This window comes from Bufo bufo, chromosome 1 (genome assembly GCF_905171765.1).
Source record: "Bufo bufo chromosome 1, aBufBuf1.1, whole genome shotgun sequence".
NCBI lineage: Eukaryota > Metazoa > Chordata > Amphibia > Anura > Bufonidae > Bufo > Bufo bufo.
Window position 1 is genome coordinate 66,405,189 of NC_053389.1, and position 19,345 is coordinate 66,424,533.

The 19,345-nt window shown below is 43.5% G+C and overlaps 1 protein-coding gene across 2 annotated transcripts in view; it reads left to right on the top strand.

Annotated features, from left to right (window-relative positions):
• The window catches only part of SCN2B (sodium voltage-gated channel beta subunit 2), a 39,187-nt gene extending 26,665 nt beyond the window's left edge, over positions 1-12,522 (top strand). Inside the window, exons 3-5 of one of the 2 annotated variants that reach the window (XM_040425695.1) lie at positions 3,931-4,141; positions 4,895-5,131; positions 10,453-12,522. In XM_040425695.1, coding sequence (XP_040281629.1) covers positions 3,931-4,141; positions 4,895-5,106 — 423 coding nt within the window. In that variant the 3' untranslated portion in view covers positions 5,107-5,131; positions 10,453-12,522. The remainder of the gene's footprint in view (positions 1-3,930; positions 4,142-4,894; positions 5,132-10,452) is intronic. The other variant, XM_040425686.1, reaches the window with a different exon arrangement.
• Positions 12,523-19,345: the final 6,823 nt, after the last annotated feature.

Genomic DNA, 19,345 nt, shown 5'->3' on the forward strand with positions numbered 1-19,345 from the left:
AGAATAAAAATGCAAATTATCAATAAGGCGATATTTATTGGGCATTTCCTCTTGTGGATTTTCCCCAGCAGTAGGATCAGGTAATGATACCATTGGTATTTCTGCTGGAATTGGAGTGCATGTAGATGTGGATGCTACATCTGGAGGAGCAGAACTACTGGCTGACGTTGCACCTGGATTGAGCCAAGATGTTAGTTTTGGAAGTTTGCACATTTTCTCTTTCTCCTCTGCAGCCTTTTTCCTCTTCTGTGCTCCACTCAAAACATTACGTTTCATTTCTGCACTAAAGGTTATTTTCACCAACACGTAATAAACTTTATTTTTCCTCACCTTTTTTACACTTCCTCGAACGAGTGGCAACTCTAAGATTGCTATATAAGGGGGACACATAAGATATTACAGTCAAAACTTGAGGGGCACTAATAACTTAAAGTGGATGTAAACCCAAACATTTTTTTTTTTTGTGATGTCACAATGTAGAGTACCCAGGCAGTACACACGCCACTCCAACATTAATACCCACCAGCACCAGCAGTACCCACACCAGCATTACCCACCAGCACCAGAGTGTGTGTACATTTATATATATATCTATATTTATTTCGTTTTTTTAGTTGTATGATTAAAGTGGATGTAAACCCCCAAGTATGCAGTATAGCACCCTATAGTATACAGCACCACACAGTATGCAGTATAGCACCCTATAGTATACAGCACCACACAGTATGCAGTATAGCACCCTATAGTATACAGCACCACACAGTATGCAGTATAGCACCCTATAGTATACAGCACCACACAGTATGCAGTATAGCACCCTATAGTATACAGCACCACACAGTATGCAGTATAGCACCCTATAGTATACAGCACCACACAGTATGCAGTATAGCACCCTATAGTATACAGCACCACACAGTATGCAGTATAGCACCCTATAGTATACAGCACCACACAGTATGCAGTATAGCACCCTATAGTATACAGCACCACACAGTATGCAGTATAGCACCCTATAGTATACAGCACCCCACAGTATGCAGTATAGCACCCTATAGTATACAGCACCACACAGTATGCAGTATAGCACCCTATAGTATACAGCACCACACAGTATGCAGTATAGCACCCTATAGTATACAGCACCCCACAGTATGCAGTATAGCACCCTATAGTATACAGCACCACACAGTATGCAGTATAGCACCCTATAGTATACAGCACCACACAGTATGCAGTATAGCACCCTATAGTATACAGCACCACACAGTATGCAGTATAGCACCCTATAGTATACAGCACCACACAGTATGCAGTATAGCACCCTATAGTATACAGCACCACACAGTATGCAGTATAGCACCCTATAGTATACAGCACCACACAGTATGCAGTATAGCACCCTATAGTATACAGCACCACACAGTATGCAGTATAGCACCCTATAGTATACAGCACCACACAGTATGCAGTATAGCACCCTATAGTATACAGCACCACACAGTATGCAGTATAGCACCCTATAGTATACAGCACCACACAGTATGCAGTATAGCACCCTATAGTATACAGCACCACACAGTATGCAGTATAGCACCCTATAGTATACAGCACCACACAGTATGCAGTATAGCACCCTATAGTATACAGCACCCCACAGTATGCAGTATAGCACCCTATAGTATACAGCACCCCACAGTATGCAGTATAGCACCCTATAGTATACAGCACCACACAGTATGCAGTATAGCACCCTATAGTATACAGCACCACACAGTATGCAGTATAGCACCCTATAGTATACAGCACCACACAGTATGCAGTATAGCACCCTATAGTATACAGCACCACACAGTATGCAGTATAGCACCCTATAGTATACAGCACCACACAGTATGCAGTATAGCACCCTATAGTATACAGCACCACACAGTATGCAGTATAGCACCCTATAGTATACAGTACCCCACAGTATGCAGTATAGCACCCTATAGTATACAGCACCACACAGTATGCAGTATAGCACCCTATAGTATACAGCACCACACAGTATGCAGTTTAGCACCCTATAGTATACAGCACCACACAGTATGCAGTATAGCACCCTATAGTATACAGCACCACACAGTATGCAGTATAGCACCCTATAGTATACAGCAACCCACAGTATGCAGTATAGCACCCTATAGTATACAGCACCCCACAGTATGCAGTATAGCACCCTATAGTATACAGCACCACACAGTATGCAGTATAGCACCCTATAGTATACAGCACCACACAGTATGCAGTATAGCACCCTATAGTATACAGCACCACACAGTATGCAGTATAGCACCCTATAGTATACAGCACCACACAGTATGCAGTATAGCACCCTATAGTATACAGCACCACACAGTATGCAGTATAGCACCCTATAGTATACAGCACCACACAGTATGCAGTATAGCACCCTATAGTATACAGCACCCCACAGTATGCAGTATAGCACCCTATAGTATACAGCACCACACAGTATGCAGTATAGCACCCTATAGTATACAGCACCACACAGTATGCAGTTTAGCACCCCACACTATACAGTACCCCACAGTATATAGTAGAGCAGTATAGACCCCCACACTATACAGCACCTCACTGTATACAGCACCCCAAACTATACACGATACAGCCCCCCACACTATACAGTACAGCACTCTACACTATACCGCACCCACAGTATACAGCCCCCCACACTATACAGTACAGCAGTACAGCACTCCCCCCACTATACAGCCCCCCCCCCCCCCCCACACTATACAGGCCCCCCACACTATACAGGCCCCCCACACTATACAGCCCACCACACAGTATACAGGCCACCCCCCCCCCCCCCACACACAGTATACAGCCCACCACACAATATACAGCCCATTACACAATATATAGCCCACCACACAATATACAGCCCACCACACAGTATACAGGCCCCCACACAGTATACAGCCCCCCACACAGTACACAGCACCCCACTATACAGTAGTTTACAGTATATTAAAATAACAACCCCATGTCACCTTTTTCTGATGTAATCTTTACACAGAAAAGCTCCACAGTTAACTTCTGCAACACTCCTGATAGGACCTGTGATGACTTCATAGCCATGTGACCAGTAATTGCTAGGTTACTGGTCACATGGTAATGATGTCATTAAGGTCCTAGATCAAAACTCATTAAGGTCCTAGAATTAAGATCATTAACACAGTACGATCATGATGCCTGTGTAGCCGACAGCCTGACACCCGGGGCAGTAGCTAGCAGGGCTCAAGAGGCAGCTGCCTTGGGCCCCCCCAGGAGCAACTGGGCCCAGGGCAGCTGCCCCTTTTGCCCCTTGGTAAAGACGGCCCTGGCGGCAACGCTGCTAAATGACGGTTGGGAAGTTGGCTGGTGGGTTCACTGGGCAGGCGGGCCCCCAGGCAAGTGGGGCCCCCGGGCAACTGCCCAGCGTGCCCATTCGAAAAGACGGCCCTGTCCCAGCCTAGGCTGCCTAGCTTAGGTCCCTCACTGTTAACACTGCTTTGACAATGCTTTTGTCACTTGGGTTTTCAGATCTTGCAAGCATCATGCCTGTGGAGGCCACTATCAGACATGTAAGACTTCTCTACTAGCCAGTGCTATACTGTACCATGATAATACCACTAGTCACAAAAAACAGCTCCACACAGCACCGCTGTATAACTGCCATAGAGTGTGTACATAACAGTGCCACACAGTGAACACATAGCCCTTCAAACAATGTCATAAGACTGTGTCTAAATCATACCACAGCCAGCAGCATGAGGTGGAAACTAGATGTAATAGATGAACTCTTAATGCCGTCCGCGTATTGTTCAAGTTTTTTACCATTTCCATACCAAGAATGTGACTATCCTGTTTCTGAACCTACAGTTTATCCAGTACGACAAGAAGATCATCAACCAGCGACTTGAGCGTTTTCAAAACCGCATAGAATTTACAGGAAACCCCAGCAAAAATGATTTGGCCGTGACAATCCATGATGTTCAGCTGGAAGATGAAGGAGAGTACCATTGTTATGTGCTGAACCCTCCAGACCGTCACAAGGGCACTGGGAAAATTCGCTTAGAGGTCCTTACAGAAGGTATTACATAGGCATCAAAGTATTGACCTGGCCAGGATCCTTCTATTAACTGTTACCTAGGTTTCATTAAATGCCAGGGGAAGACATTTATAAATAGGGTTGTAGCACGCATGGTTTTCCTACAGCACCATCTGCCCAGTTAATACAGATATGAATGCTCAAAGGATATGTACACCTTTGGGTGCATTTTATATATATATATATATATATATATATATTATTGCGTTGTACTGAAAAAAATTAGTAAAATGCAATCATAAAAAAATGTCTCCTGAAGGTGTACATAGCCTTTAATGTTTGCAGTTATAAACAATCCATTGCATGTTTAAAAGCATATATTATTGATTAAAAATCATCACCGTAATTTGTTTTTTTTAAAACATTTTCAACCATTTGGCTAATGCTGCTTCTATGTTTCAAATTATGCAGCATGCTGCAAAATGCCATTCACTGTAAATTCCTTCAAACAGGCTAAAATGTATTTTTATTTAAGTTGTTTTTATTCTGTTTTAGTCAGTTTGTGAAGAGAGAGGAGCTATAGATTCAGCCATCAGAAACTCGTCTGGCTGATTTCACACTGAATGGAACCGAGTAGCCTGCAATGTATGAGAATGCATGAGAAGATTAAAACGGTTGAAAATGTTTAATAGTATGCAATTTCAAAAATGTTTTTTGGCCCGAAGGTGTCCATATGCTTTTCTTCCCTGTGTACAGAGCTACTAGTGACCGTTCACCCTTTCTGTGTTCTTCTAGTTCCTCCAGAAAGGGACTCCACAGTTGCAGTTTTGGTCGGAGCATCGGTCGGCGGTTTTCTGGCTGTGGTCATTCTTTGCCTTGTCATCCTGAAATGTGTCCGAAGAAAAAAAATGCAAAACCTTAACTCAGAGGATCAGAAAACCGAGGAAGAAGTGAAGACTGATGGAGAGGGGAACCCTGAAGGAGAACTGAAAGTATGTGAACAATGAGAAGCTTGGGGAGAGATGGGAGAGGGTGAGTAAGGTAGAGGGGTTTTCCCCGTTGCCAGTCATTTAAAGGGGTTGTCCGACTTAATTATTTATTTTTTTATAGCAGGAAGGGCATTAAACTAATACAAAAACTTACACCCCTTATCCTGAACCCCTATGTTTCTAGTGCCACCGCTCCAAAGCTCCCCACTTCAGCCATGATGTAATTGATGTGCCTGTATATCGTTTGTGGCTGCTGCAACCAATCACCCGCCTAAGCAGCATATGGCTCAGGACCACTGGGGCCAGTGATTGTCTGCAGTTGTCACATACCGTACATGGCTATGTCAATGCTGCAGTTTTGTACACAAACACCGCAAAGAAAACCGAAGCTGCGGCGGTTAAAACAGGAGTAACAGGTGAGTATAGGCAAATTTTTTATTTTATAACATTTAGTGCATTTTGGCAAAGTTTTTAATAACTCGGACAACCCTTTTAAAGAAGCAGGGGCATAGATGGAGGGAGGGACTGTCGGAGCATGAGCCCCATGTCATGGGTAATAGGGGGCACCAACAGACCTTGGTCTGGGTACATAGACACAGCACTAGGGTAACAAAATAAATCCTTCACCCAGGTGAAAGCAAGCTTGGCCAGACAACATGGAAGTCAATTTCCAAATATTTAGAGTTTTTTTTACCTTTAAAAGCATGGACAACATGGGTGACTTTAGATTACACATAAGGGAACTAGGCATTATTAACACACTTGGGTCATGTATCAATTATGTAGTTTATATGGCATATTTGTCATAGGAACAGGATGTCAGCTAGTCAGAATTGCTCTCATTCTAGAGGCATCAACGCAAACAAGTTTTTTATGGACAACCTAAACTTTCAGATACATTTTCAAAATAAGCTGTCATATATGTATACAAGAGTTATATCTCTATATCTAACCATTTTAGCAGTTTTCTCTATTGCTTACTGCATCTCTAACTCTGCTGGGTGGAGACTGGTTGTAATCATGTCTCCCCATAGACTACACATAGAGACAGCAGATTCTACTTCTTAACTCTTTCTTGCTCCCTCAGAAGCAACATATAGAAAATTATAAAGAGGTACTAGCAGAATAAATGTGAATAAATCACTTGGGGGTGAAATATAACACCTACTATTAGCTGCATAATCTGCTGAATCATTGCTGTGGTGTGTCTCTCTCTCTGCACTTCTCTCTCCCCCATAGACTTCTATGGGATTATGTAATCTGATCCTTCAGTGAGAAAGCAGCTCATCTTGGTATCACAATATGGATTTCTCACAAATTTCTGAGAGAAAGCTAGTTTAGAAAAGGTGGGGCAGAGAAGACAGTTGATAGCTGGAGAACAAGGCAATACAAAACTCTGGTTGCTGCAGGAGATATTTTAGGTTTAGCCCACAGCTAACCCCAGTGATGACAACTGACTACCCGATGTATCAGCTGCCATTCTCATGCCAATTAGTTCACTTCCTCTGCTTTATCATTTAGATAAATGGTTGTCCAGGGGAGGCAACTGATTTTTTAAGTTGCCTTTACAAAATTTCTCTCACATTTCTCAGTACTTTCTGTCTCATAGCAATGATAAAATCTAACAAAACGGAATGCTTCACAGATATGATGTACAGAACAACATAATGCCAAGGATAAACAGCAAATCTGAAAAATTTCCACTTAAAACATGTAACCCTAGGAATGCATCTGCAAAAAAACAAAAAAAAAATCATTATAGATCTTTATCTTTTGCTCAGGAGTCAGGACACAAGTGTCCTTCAGAACATGTAGGGCTCTGGTTCATATTGCACCTTTCCAATAGTACAATGTGTCTCCAGAGGGAATTAGGTTTCCACCTTTCTAAACCAGAGGATAAATAACTTTGCCAAATACCCAGGATGATGAATGCACAATCCAGATATTGCTTCCCATATACTGTTTATAATTAGGCTATTGCATCATATGTTTTGTGGCATATACTATTGAAATCCAAATAATACAGATAGTATTTGATCTGGTGGGACAGACCAAATGGGCAGGAGAGGGAGCCCCATCGGAAACCAAATGACAAGGGCGCACAGAAATGAGAATGTATGGTGCTCAATCAGCGCAATCATAGACATGGTTGATTTTAGGAGCAAATAAAGTAAGGGGGTTACCATGGCACGATGGGATACATTAGGCTTCTTGAGTACTGAGAAATTTCAGCACTCTGTAATAGAGAGACCAAGTTCAGGTCTCAACATTCAATGGTTTTTGTGGCTGAAGCCGGGGGACATAGGTTGGTGAAGGACAGAAGATGGTTAACAAGAAGTTGGAGGTTGGTGAAGCTTGAAACACAGGGGAGATGAGGTAAATGGGTCAAATACTTCTTGTCTAGGTTAATAAGGTGAGCAATGAAGTTAAGCTGACCATACACATTCGATTTATGTCAACTGAACCTAAAGATTTTGATAGGTCCGGCTATCTATCTGACTTCCCCTCACAGCAGATATAAGGAAGAGAGAAGGATGAGACTGCTGAATTTCAACGTCAATCTTTTTGTTCTCCTTTTGTCAGAGTTGTCTGTCAGTGGTTTACTCACCGCTCCCCATGCAGAATACATGCGTGCTCGGTCGAGTATGCATGTGCTTGGGGTAGTCGGGAGAGATCGCTGTCGGCTAAATAAGCATTTGGTCAACAGCTGTCTGAAACATATGATCCAGCTATAGGCAGAGAAGCTTTCAACGTGAAGAAGACAAGGGTTTTCACTATGGATCTAGTATATGTGTGCGAGTGTTTCACAGGTCAGGAAATATGTCAATAAAGTGACTGTACAAAGTGGAAGAAAAATGACTACAGAATGTAGAGATAAAGCTTAAAGGAGTATTCCCATCTGGAACATTTATATCATACGTATAGGATAGGGCATCAATGCCAGAGTGGTGTTTGTCCCACCTCTAGAACCTGCTCCTATCCTTAGAACAGAGCCCCCAAAGTGAAGGGAAAGCAGCTGCAGTACATTGCAACTGTCCATACTATATATCACATGAAATAACATGCCGACCTGCAGTACATTGCAACTGTCCATACTATATATCACAGGAAATAACATGCCGACCTGCAGTACATTGCCACTCTCCATACTATATATCACATGAAATAACATGCCAACCTGCAGTATATTGCCACTCTCCATACTATATATCACAGGAAATAACATGCCGACCTGCAGTACATTGCAACTGTCCATACTATATATCACAGGAAATAACATGCCGACCTGCAGTACATTGCACATACAATGTGTTGGCTGGGGGCTGGAATTGCTTAGAATATTGTCACTATAGCCATAGTAATTATACAAGGGATCTGCCATGGGACTGCTCTTCATAGTTGCCAAGCTATGGATAACATTCCCAGGGACTCTGCTGCATGGCAGGTACGACTGAGCATACAGTATCATGAGCAGTGCAGCCTGGATAGAACTGGGGCTATTGCACATACATTTAAAATATACCATGTAAAATATATACCAATCATTGTACAATATATATCTTTAATCTCATTACATTATCTCATTGTTTGTTGCTGAATTGGCTGTATTACAGGATAAATACATATTTGCATGTTTTCTCATACATTGCAGGCTGCTCAGTCCCCTTCAGTGTAAATCTAAGCTGACATCTTTACCACATATTATGAACTTAAAGGAGTTATCTGGTAATTAATATTGATGGCCTATACTAAACGTGGTCTTTCCCAAGCAGTGAGAAAGACCACACTGGTCGAAACGTTGCTGTGATTTGGTGATTAAACGTTGGAATTATGAAGACATGAGAGTGCCGCGGTATACTTTTTTGTATTTGCTATCCTCAAGATAAGTCATCAATATGAGATTGGTGGGGGTCCACCAACTGGAACCTCCGCCAATCAGCTGTTAGAAGAGGTTGGGCGCCTCTTCCTATGCCATGTGACATCACCATACTTTGGTCACATGGTCTAGTTGCAGCTCACCATTGAAGTGAATGGGGCTGTGTTTGGAAAGCTGATGGGAGGTGGCTGCACTCCCCGGTGCTCCCTGAAACAGCCGATTGTGGGTTTGGTGGACCAAGAAAGTCCAAGAAAAACGGACAAAGTAACAGGCGCAAATCCACAACCAATGGTAGAAAACAAATTGGTTTATTCAGGACCTATATAAACCAATTTGTTTTCTACCATTGGTTGTGGATTTGCGCCTGTTACTTTGTCCGTTTTTCTTGGACTTTCTTGGTCCACCAAACCCACAGTTCCTATACTCACACATTCGGCGGTTCGGCACCGACCGAAGGGTGTTTTGGACAAAGCCGGCGGCACCAACCAACCCTCAAGATCACTCGGCTCTCATTGTGGTTGCACCCAATTGGTGCAACTCTAACAGGTGAGCATATTACCTCCTGTCTGAAAGGGGAAATAATCCTTTACATATTCACCCTATGAGCGCCTTCTCTTTCCTTTTTGTCTACAACCGCTGAAACAGCTGATTGGCAGGGGTGTCGGGACTCAGACCCCCACCAATCTGATAATGAGGATCTATCCTGAGGATAGGTCATCTTTATAATTTCCTTGATAACCCATTTAAAGGGGTTGTTCAACTTTATGATTTTTTTTTACAGACCTCACAGCGTGGCCGGAACCGCAGTAATGATTATGCTTACCTGATCCTTGCCGCTGGGTTCTGGCTCCATCAATGCCCTGACGGCTCTGCAAGTGCAGCACATGACTTGAGTGATGTGCCGCGACATGGGTGACATGTGACCTATGCGGCCAGTCATTGGCTGCTGTGGTCATGCGCCCCACGTCAAACCAGATGTTGATGCAGGAAGACCTAAGATCTGCAGAGCCTTGAACCCAGCAGTGAAGATGGATCCGGCCATGCAGTGGGGTCTGTAAAAAACATGAAGGTAAATAACCCCTGCTTTATGAGCACAAGAGAGCAGACAGAAGGGCTGCAAACTGTGCTGCGGGGAACTTGTCTGATGGATTTCCCACTGAATGGAACTGAGCAGCCTGCAATGTGTGAGAAGACATAAAGGCAGCAAAAGACAAAGCTAATACAAAAAATTCAGATATAACCAATGCAATAAACAAAAGGGCCTTTAAACTTGGGACTGTTTGTAAAAAGTAAGACATATTTCAGTTACATACAGAAAGACATGCCTGGTGCTGCTCATAAACCACCCTGGTTAGTTCATAGGGTGCTGGTGGGGTCCGGATGTCTCGTGAGTTTAGAGGGGTACATTTTCAAATATGGATTCATCCCTGGTCTTCCGTACTATCTATAATTATTAATAATGTCTTCATGTTTTTTTCTTCCTACAGGCAACCATCCCTGAGGTCCTATGACCTGCCTCTTACATATACAGCCTCAAGTGGATTCCCAGGGAGAAGGGGACAGCATTGTTCTTAGAATATATTAACAATACTGATATTCATTTTGAGCATTAATCGGCTCCCGGGCATGAGGATTATGTGACATAATCTGGACAGGAACCCTTCACCTGTGTATGATCCTGACATATTGAAGGACACATCTGGGCAGCTTTAGTCTGGAGACACATTTTGAGCCTTCTCCTGTGTATGATCCTGATAAACTCTGTATAATTGCTGATTATGTCAGGCTCGATAACTTGGGCTATCCTATGGACTGTGTTCTGCATAGGTGTGAATGAGTCCTGGAGAAGAAACCAAGGTCTCCTTGTATGTACGGATCACACACAGAATGAAGGAATGTTTCGTGGCACTGCGTAGATTTCGCTCATGTTGTATACTTGCTTATAGCACCCATTACCGGTTCGGTACATGATACGTCTTTAACCGTGCGAGAACAGTGTCTGATCTCATTGTGTATCCATGTCAGAAGAACCTTGCCTGTAGGATCCATGACATGGAGATGGCCAAGATGGCTGTCCTCATGGCAAGGCGCCATGGACTATGAAACAATACAGTGCAGTCTAGACTGAAAAAGTGCATCCTGTGGATCGAGGCCCAAAGCAATTTGGTTTCTGACGTTCACTGATCTTCTCGTGTTTTTCTTGCCGCCCAAACCTTTAATAATGATATCACAATGGGTCCAATTAAAAACTACAATCAAAGATAGTTGAGCACTGCCAATACCTGATAAGATACAAATCTATTGGGCATTACTGCGGGAGATTTTTGTAAATTTCTATCTATTCCTTTATAGACTTTCTATTATATTTGCCAGGGAACATCTGATAGCATAACCTGGGTAGGGGCTTGCCAATTTTATAAAGAAAACATATCGGCGCACAGGATGCCCTACTCAGCACTGCCAATATACTGCCAATTGCATCAATGCAGGCATTTTAACGCCTATGAATGTTACCTTAACTCAGTTTCTTTGCTGGTGTTGTGCCAAGCTTGTGAAGAAATGACTTTCCTAAGTGCTAACCGATGACACTAAGCAAGAAATACAGCCCCCAATTCATTCAGTGTGATAGCAATGGACTGCACATATCTCATCTCAACAATCGGGGAGGGGGATACTTTTTCAGCTGGCATAGGCAGTCTTACAGGCAATGCTCCCTGGGAAAAGATATGCAAATTAGCTCTCCAGATAGAAAAACGTCTCTCTACTGCCCTCTATAGGTATTTCCTATGGGACTGTCGGAGTTAACACAGAACTCTGTACTCGGCAGGCCTTTAAAAGGGAATGGGGCGCTGGTCACACATGTGCATGCTCATAGGGCATTCTGGGGCCTCAGCTTTCATGATGGATGAGGATCGTAGTGGATCCTCTGGTTTTGAGAAAACCCCTTTAAAGCCTTGACAAAATGTCCTCCAAAAAGAGACAACTGTATGGATGAGAGGCAAGAGCCCCAAAAAGCTGTCTACAGATGGGTGCTTCTTCCTTTTGAAGGGGATTCATGTTCAAGTCATGTTTGAAGGCTCTTTAAAGGACGTTTTCAGGAGTCAGGTATTGGTGACCTATCCTCAGTGGGGGTCTGACTCCTGGCACCAGCACCGATCAACTGCTTGAAGAGATAGGAGCACTCAGTGAGCAGCATAGCCTCTTTCTAGGCCATGTGACGTTGCGTTCATGTGGGCTAGGTGCAGCTCGGTTCCATTCAAGTGAAAGGGCCTGAGTTGCAATACCAAGCACGGTCGTTATGTATTGGACAGTGCCGTGAATAGTAAGCTGCGAGGAGGTCACGGCCTTTTCAAACAGCTGAGTGCTGGGTGTCAGACCCCTGCTGATATGATATGATATTGATAATCAATCCTGAGGCTAGGTCATTAACATTAAACACATAGAAAACACCCTTAATGGATCAGTCATTGACCTACGAAGTAGCTACCTGTAGACAGCATTAGGGTCCATTCACACGCCCGTAAGTGTTTTGCGGATCCACAAAACACTGACACCGACCATGTGCACTATAATAGAAAATGCCTATTCTTGTCAGGTATTGCTATTTTTTTGCGGAGCCGCGGACCGGAAGTTCGGGACCGCGGAACGGAAGTGCAGATGCGGACAGCACACTGTGTTCTGTCCGCATCCTTTCCGGCCCCATTGAAAACGAATGGGTCCGCACCCGTTCCGCATAATTGCGGAACAGATCCCGACCGTTCATCCGGGCGTCTGAATGGAGCCATAGAGAGAGGTTTCTTCCTTCTGGAGGAGAGCTCATTCGCATACTTCTTCGCAATGTTACATTGTATTCTTGCTCATATGTCGTAACAACACAGTCATAGCTTCTGTACTGCATGTAGACCACCAGCCCGCATAAAGACCCTACCCTGCAAGATCCTACACAAAGGAGAACATATAATGAAGCTAAAAAAAAGCAGTAACAATACACGATATTTAAGCGTAAGCCGTCATACACAGCAGAAGGGTCCCCCTGCTTAATGCATTTCTGTGTTTATGGGTCCTGCATGCCTAGACTAGAGGTAAAAGCAAACAAGCACTGCGTATTCATTATGAAGCCACAGGGATGTTTGGTTCATGGCTGCTATATCACAGGGCAATAACGAAACGACACCGATTAAAGGCATAAGCTTTATATTCCAAGTTGGTCAAGCTCGGCACTGTTTGATACAGTACTCAGCTATTCACTTTGTCCTTCATTAATTCAGGGAAAAATAAAAATGATGAAATCCAAATATGTCCCCTTGTGTGGTATATCTACATAAATCTGAGCATCCTCTAAATATGTGAGCTGATCGAAGGGATGGAGGGGACTGACCTCCTGGTATACGTGCAGAAGCATTCATTTTCAGTAAGATAGGATCAAAGCAGAGAATGAGATTAATTTTTTCTGTATTTTCTATTTTTTTTTTTTTTTTTGCAAAACGTAAAACATAGGTATTTTGTGTTATACATTCAGGGGTTGTCTGACCCCACCATAAAGCAATGTTACTTATACCCCTGAAAGTATATATATAAAAAAAAACCACTAACCTATTTACCGAGGCTCTGTACCACGATTGAGGGTCCCGTCCATGCAGCTTCCAGAACTGTGGGCCAGAAGTGTTACATCCCATCCGTCATCACATGCACCGCTGCAGCCATTCACTGGCACCAGCGTCGTCAGACACTATATATGCTGTAAATAAAGTTGGCCACACTAGCTGAAAACTAGGTTGGAGCCAATCACTTGCCACCAGGGTCTATTTCATTATTTCAAAGCATATTAAACTTTATTAATGATACAAGGATTGGGTTTTAAGAATAATTTCCTCAACACTGCGGCTGACAAACAATGAAACTGTATGGGGATGAATGATTGTAGTAAAGGTCATTCATTCGCATAGATAAGTGGATTGCTGCATTTAAAGAGGACCTTTCACTTGTAAAAACTATGTGAACTAAGTATGCTGCCATGTAGAGCGGCGCCCGGGGATCTCACTGCACTTACTATTATCTCCGGGCGCCGCTCCGTTCTCCCGTTATGCCCTCCGGTACCTTTGCTCCTTAAGTTATAGTAGGCGGGTCTTCCCTTGTCGTGTGGGCGTCTCCTTCTCCTAGGCTGTAGCGCTGGCCAATCGCAGCGCACAGCTCACAGCCTGGGAGAAAAAAAAACTCCCAGGTGTGAGCTGTGCGCTGCGATTGGCCAGCGCTGCAGCCTAAGTTAAGGAGACGCCCACAGGACAAGGGAAGACCCGCCTACTATAACTTAAGGAGCAAAGGTACCGGAGGGCATAACGGGAGAACGGAGCGGCGCCCGGAGATAATAGTAAGTGCAGTGAGATCCCCGGGCGCCGCTCTACATGGCAGCATACTTAGTTCACATAGTTTTTACAAGTGAAAGGTCCTCTTTAAATGCAGCTTAGGCTACTTTCACACTGGCGTTTTAAATTGCGTTTGTGAGATCTGTTTCAGGGATCTCGCAAACAGTTCAAAACGGATCAGTTCAGCCCCAATGCATTCTGAATGGATAGGGATCCGTTCAGAATGCCTCAGTTTGCCTCCGTTCCGCCTCCATTCAGCTATGGATGCTGCTTGCAGCGTTTTGGTGTCCGCCTGTCGATGCGGAGCCAAACGGATCCGTCCTGACACACAATGTAAGTCAATGGGGACAGATCCGTTTTCACTGACACAGTAGACTTTTTCTTTAAAGAATAATGCAAACGGATCCGTTCTGAACGGATACAAGCGTTTGCAGATACCAGACGGATCCGCACCTAACGCAGGTGTGAAAGTAGCCTTACAGATAATATAAACTGATCCGTTCTGAACGGATGCAGACGGTTGTATTATCTAAACGGATCCGTCTGTGCAGATCTATGACGGATCCGGACCAAACGCGCGTGTGAGATTAGCCTAAAAGAGTGGGCAATGATCAGGAATGAATGGTTCCTTACAGGGGTTGTCCGGGTTCAGAGCTGAACCAGGACATACCCATAATTTCACCCCGGCACCCCCCCTGAGGTTAGCATCAGAGCATCTCATGCTCCGATGCGCTCCCTTGCCCTGCGCTAGATCGCGCAGGGCACGGGCTCTTTTGTTTTCAATAACATACTGCAGTGTATTTAGTGACGTCACCGGCTCTGATGGGCGGGCTTTAGCTCTGCCCTAGCCGTTTTACTGGCTAGGGCAGCGCTAAATCCCGCCCATCAGTGCCAGTGACGTCACCGGGCTTCCAAAATGCCTTTGCCCTGCGCGATTTAGCGCAGGGCAAAGGAGAGCATCGGAGCATGAACTGCTCCGATGCTCATGTCAGGGGGGCTGCCTGGGTGAAAATGGAGGGATGTCCAGGTTCAGCTCTGAACCCGGACAACACCTTTAAATGAGTGTGCACTCTCAAGAGTGCAGAGATAAGGCCTAGACTAGAGGACAAGCGGTTAGACAACTCCTCTATGCACGGTACAGAGGACAAACAGTTCAATACACCAGTTGGAAAACAAATTTTTAGCCCAAAATAAGTACAATGCAATAATATTTTTAAAAAAATCTGAGATGACCATAGCTTTAAAAGGGGTTTTCCAAGTTAATTATAAATTGGTGTCATACCACCTAATGTTTTAAAGAGGCGCTGTCACTTCTGCTACTGTCCCAAATTTCAAGGGATTATCCCTGATTTTCAGAGACAATCCCGAGCTGAAAATGGGCGGGGCAAATGTAAACGGGGGGGTGGCGGGGCCCCGATTTTTTCATGACTATGTTGTACCATTCCTTTATCCTTCCTTATAAATGAATTGCTAGCAGTCTGCAATGAAGTTCCAGCGGGGTGTTACCAACTGGGGGTATGTCCCTGAACAGTCTGACAATGGCAGCACTAAATGGATAGTACCTTGTATTGTATACCATGAGTACAGTGATTGGCTGCTGTGGTAATGTGCTGTATACCAGCATGTCACTGCTGCAGCCTTGTATACAGACAGCGGGAGGGGCATCGGGAAAGTGGCGCTGAGAGCGGTGGAGGAGAAGGAGCAAATTTGTAATCAACTTTGAAAACCTCTTTAGAACAACCCCATTAGGGTGGCCATGATGCACGTATGAGTAAAGTTGGCCAAATCTGCAATTATTGAGCATAGGCGTGGATGGGGGGGGATTCAGGAAGGATGGCTCTTGGCTGAATGAGCATTCAGGAGACAGCTACTGAAGGTGCATGGGCGCCATCAGACCGATACATTTCTTTTATATGGTGAAAAGTTCTTAAAAAAACCAAAGATTTTCCTATTGACACATGTGCCGCCGCTCCTGAACTAGTGGTGAAGCAGTCTCTGCTCCTAACCTGCAGAGTAATTATCCCAGCATGAAAGAGTTACCGGGAGTTTCCAGGAAAACATGTTGAAGGCGTGTGATCAGTGTGATCAGTGTGATCAGTGTGGATCCGACCCCTGGGACTCCATAACAAATGAACTCGTCCATACGTGTGGCTGTGAGCGGAAAATAATTGAAATACAGCAGTGCTCACTGGAGTGCGTCAGCCGCTTCATTTTGCTGGTTGGACCTCTCACTGATCACATAACCGATGACCTCTCCAGGAAAGCCCCTTTAACATATACAGATGCAGCCGAGCTAAACTTGATGGTTAATGCGTTAAGTAAAGAATGGCAAGAAAAAGATATTCAACTTTTCAATGAATTTTATCACGAGATAACAAAGATAACACGGTCACATGTTTAGCTCAGCTACATCTGTACTAAAACAATAGATAATAGATGGACACAGACAAATAAAAGTAGCTGATGAAAGGGAAAACGTGTAACTTTTCTTCACTTATACATATATTAGATAGATATAAGATAGATAGATAGATAGATAGATAGATAGATAGATAGATAGATACAGGATGGATAGATAGATAGATAGATAGATAGATACAGGATGGATAGATAGATAGATAGATAGATAGATAGATAGATAGATAGATAGATACAGGATGGATAGATAGATAGATAGATAGAGGATGGATAGATAGATAGATAGATATGAGATAGATAGATAGATAGATAGATATGAGATAGATATTAGATAGATAGATAGATAGATAGATAGATAGATAGGAGATAGATAGATAGATAGATAGATAGATAGATAGATAGATAGATAGATAGATAGGAGATAGATAGATAGATAGATAGATAGATATGAGATAGATAGATAGATAGATAGATAGATAGATATGAGATAGATAGATAGATAGATAGGAGATAGATAGGAGATAGATAGATAGATAGATAGATAGATAGATAGATAGATAGATAGATACAGGATGGATAGATAGATAGATAGATAGATAGATACAGGATGGATAGATAGATAGATAGATAGATAGATAGATAGATAGATAGATAGATAATAGATAGATAGATAGATAGATAGATAGATAGATAGATAGATAGATAGGAGATAGATAGGAGACAGATCCCATTGAGAGGATTGAAACGTTGCTGTATCTCTGGTGAATAAACTCACGTGTTTCTGGATGTGCCGTGGAATTCAATATTTTAGATAGATAGATATGAGAATGATAGATGCATTTGGATGTGCAGCGAGCCCAGAAGGAGCGAGCAGAGGATGGGAGTGGTAGTCGCTCTGGCAATGATAACTGAGTACACGGATCACATTGGCTTTCCTCTCACTGATACCCCCTAGGGCTGTGCAGTGACAGGAGTCCCTCGGGGCACACCTTAATGTTGCGGCTCCTGTCGGGTGGTAATTGGGGTGCCCTTGGTGTTAAGCATTTTGGCAGGGTGCAAGGCAGGAGTGTGGAATCAGTGACTGGCGTAGTGCTGGACTAGTTGATATAAATAAGTCTCCATTTAATATAGTACAGAATAGGAGTAGTAGTACATCTGACAGTATCTAAGCACAATTCCAAATAAATGACTGGCGAGTTATAAGGTGGGAGTTTTGGGCGGCCGCCCAGGGCCCAATTCTCCCAGGGGGCCCATATCAGCCCAAAACACCCACCCTGCACAACGCAATCTTTATTAAAGCAGGAGCTGATTGGTGGGATGCAGCGTGTCGGACCCCCGCCTATCTGATATTGATGACTTACCCTGAGGATAGGCCATTAATATCAAAATCTTGGACAACCTTTTTAAAGGATTTGGCGCTCTCTGCAGGACTGTGACCCCTCCATTTAGCGGGCGGGCCAGGAGATGAACCTTCACCAATGAAATATTGATGGCTCGGCTGACAGTTGAAGGGGTTTTCTGGGACAGTAAATTTGATGACCGATCCATCCAGACACCGTTTTCCTGGCAACCAGAAAATGATCCTGTGCCCAGAGCTGCAGAACGAAGCCGCCAACGTAAGACACAAGGTGGGAAGAGATAGGAGACACAAAGCAGAGGCTGACACAGAGACAGAAGACACACCGGGGGAGAGACAAACATGACACCGCATTGATCCTCACCTCTGCCCTATGTCACCCCCTGACATATTTGCTCATAGCATCGATCCTCCCTCCTTTTCTAGTAGACTTCATGTGATCACTGCAGGTTGATCTTGCGCAGCTCTACGGTGGTCTTTCTAATTAAAGGGGTTCTTTAGAATTTTTTAATTGATGGCGTATTCTCAGGATTAGGTCATCAATATGTGATCAAGGGGAGTTCAATTCTTGGTACTGCCATCAATCAGCCATTTGAAGAGAACGTTGCGCTCACCAAGAGCCTTGGCCTCTTCCTAGGCCAGTGATGACGCCGTACATCAGTCACGACTTACAGTTGTGTTCAAAATAATAGCAGTGTGTTTAAAAAGTGAATCAAGCTCAAAATCCTTCTAATAGCTTTTATTTACATACACACAAATGCATTGGGAACACTACACATTCTATTCCAAATCATGAAGAAAAATATATCAAATTTGTGTTGTTCCACTAAAAAAAATTAAAGAAAAGTGAATATTAGACTGTTCAAAAAAATAGCAGTGTTTGTATTCTTCTTTACAAACTCAAACATTCACTATATAAACTGAAAAATGTTTGAAGATTTTGCTTTCCTTTGAATCACTTAACTAATATTTTGTTGTATAACTGCTGTTTCTGAGAACTGCTGTACATCCGTGTTGCATGGAGTCAACCAACTTCTGGCCCCTGTGAACAGGTATTCCAGCCCAGGATGATTGGACTACATTCCACAGTTCTTCTCTATTTCTTGGTTTTGCCTCAGAAACTGCATTTTTGATGTCACCCCAGAAGTTTTCTATTGGATTAAGATCCGTGGATTGGGCTGACCACTCCATAACGTCAATCTTGTTGGTCTGGAACCAAGATGTTGCCCGTTTACTGGTGTG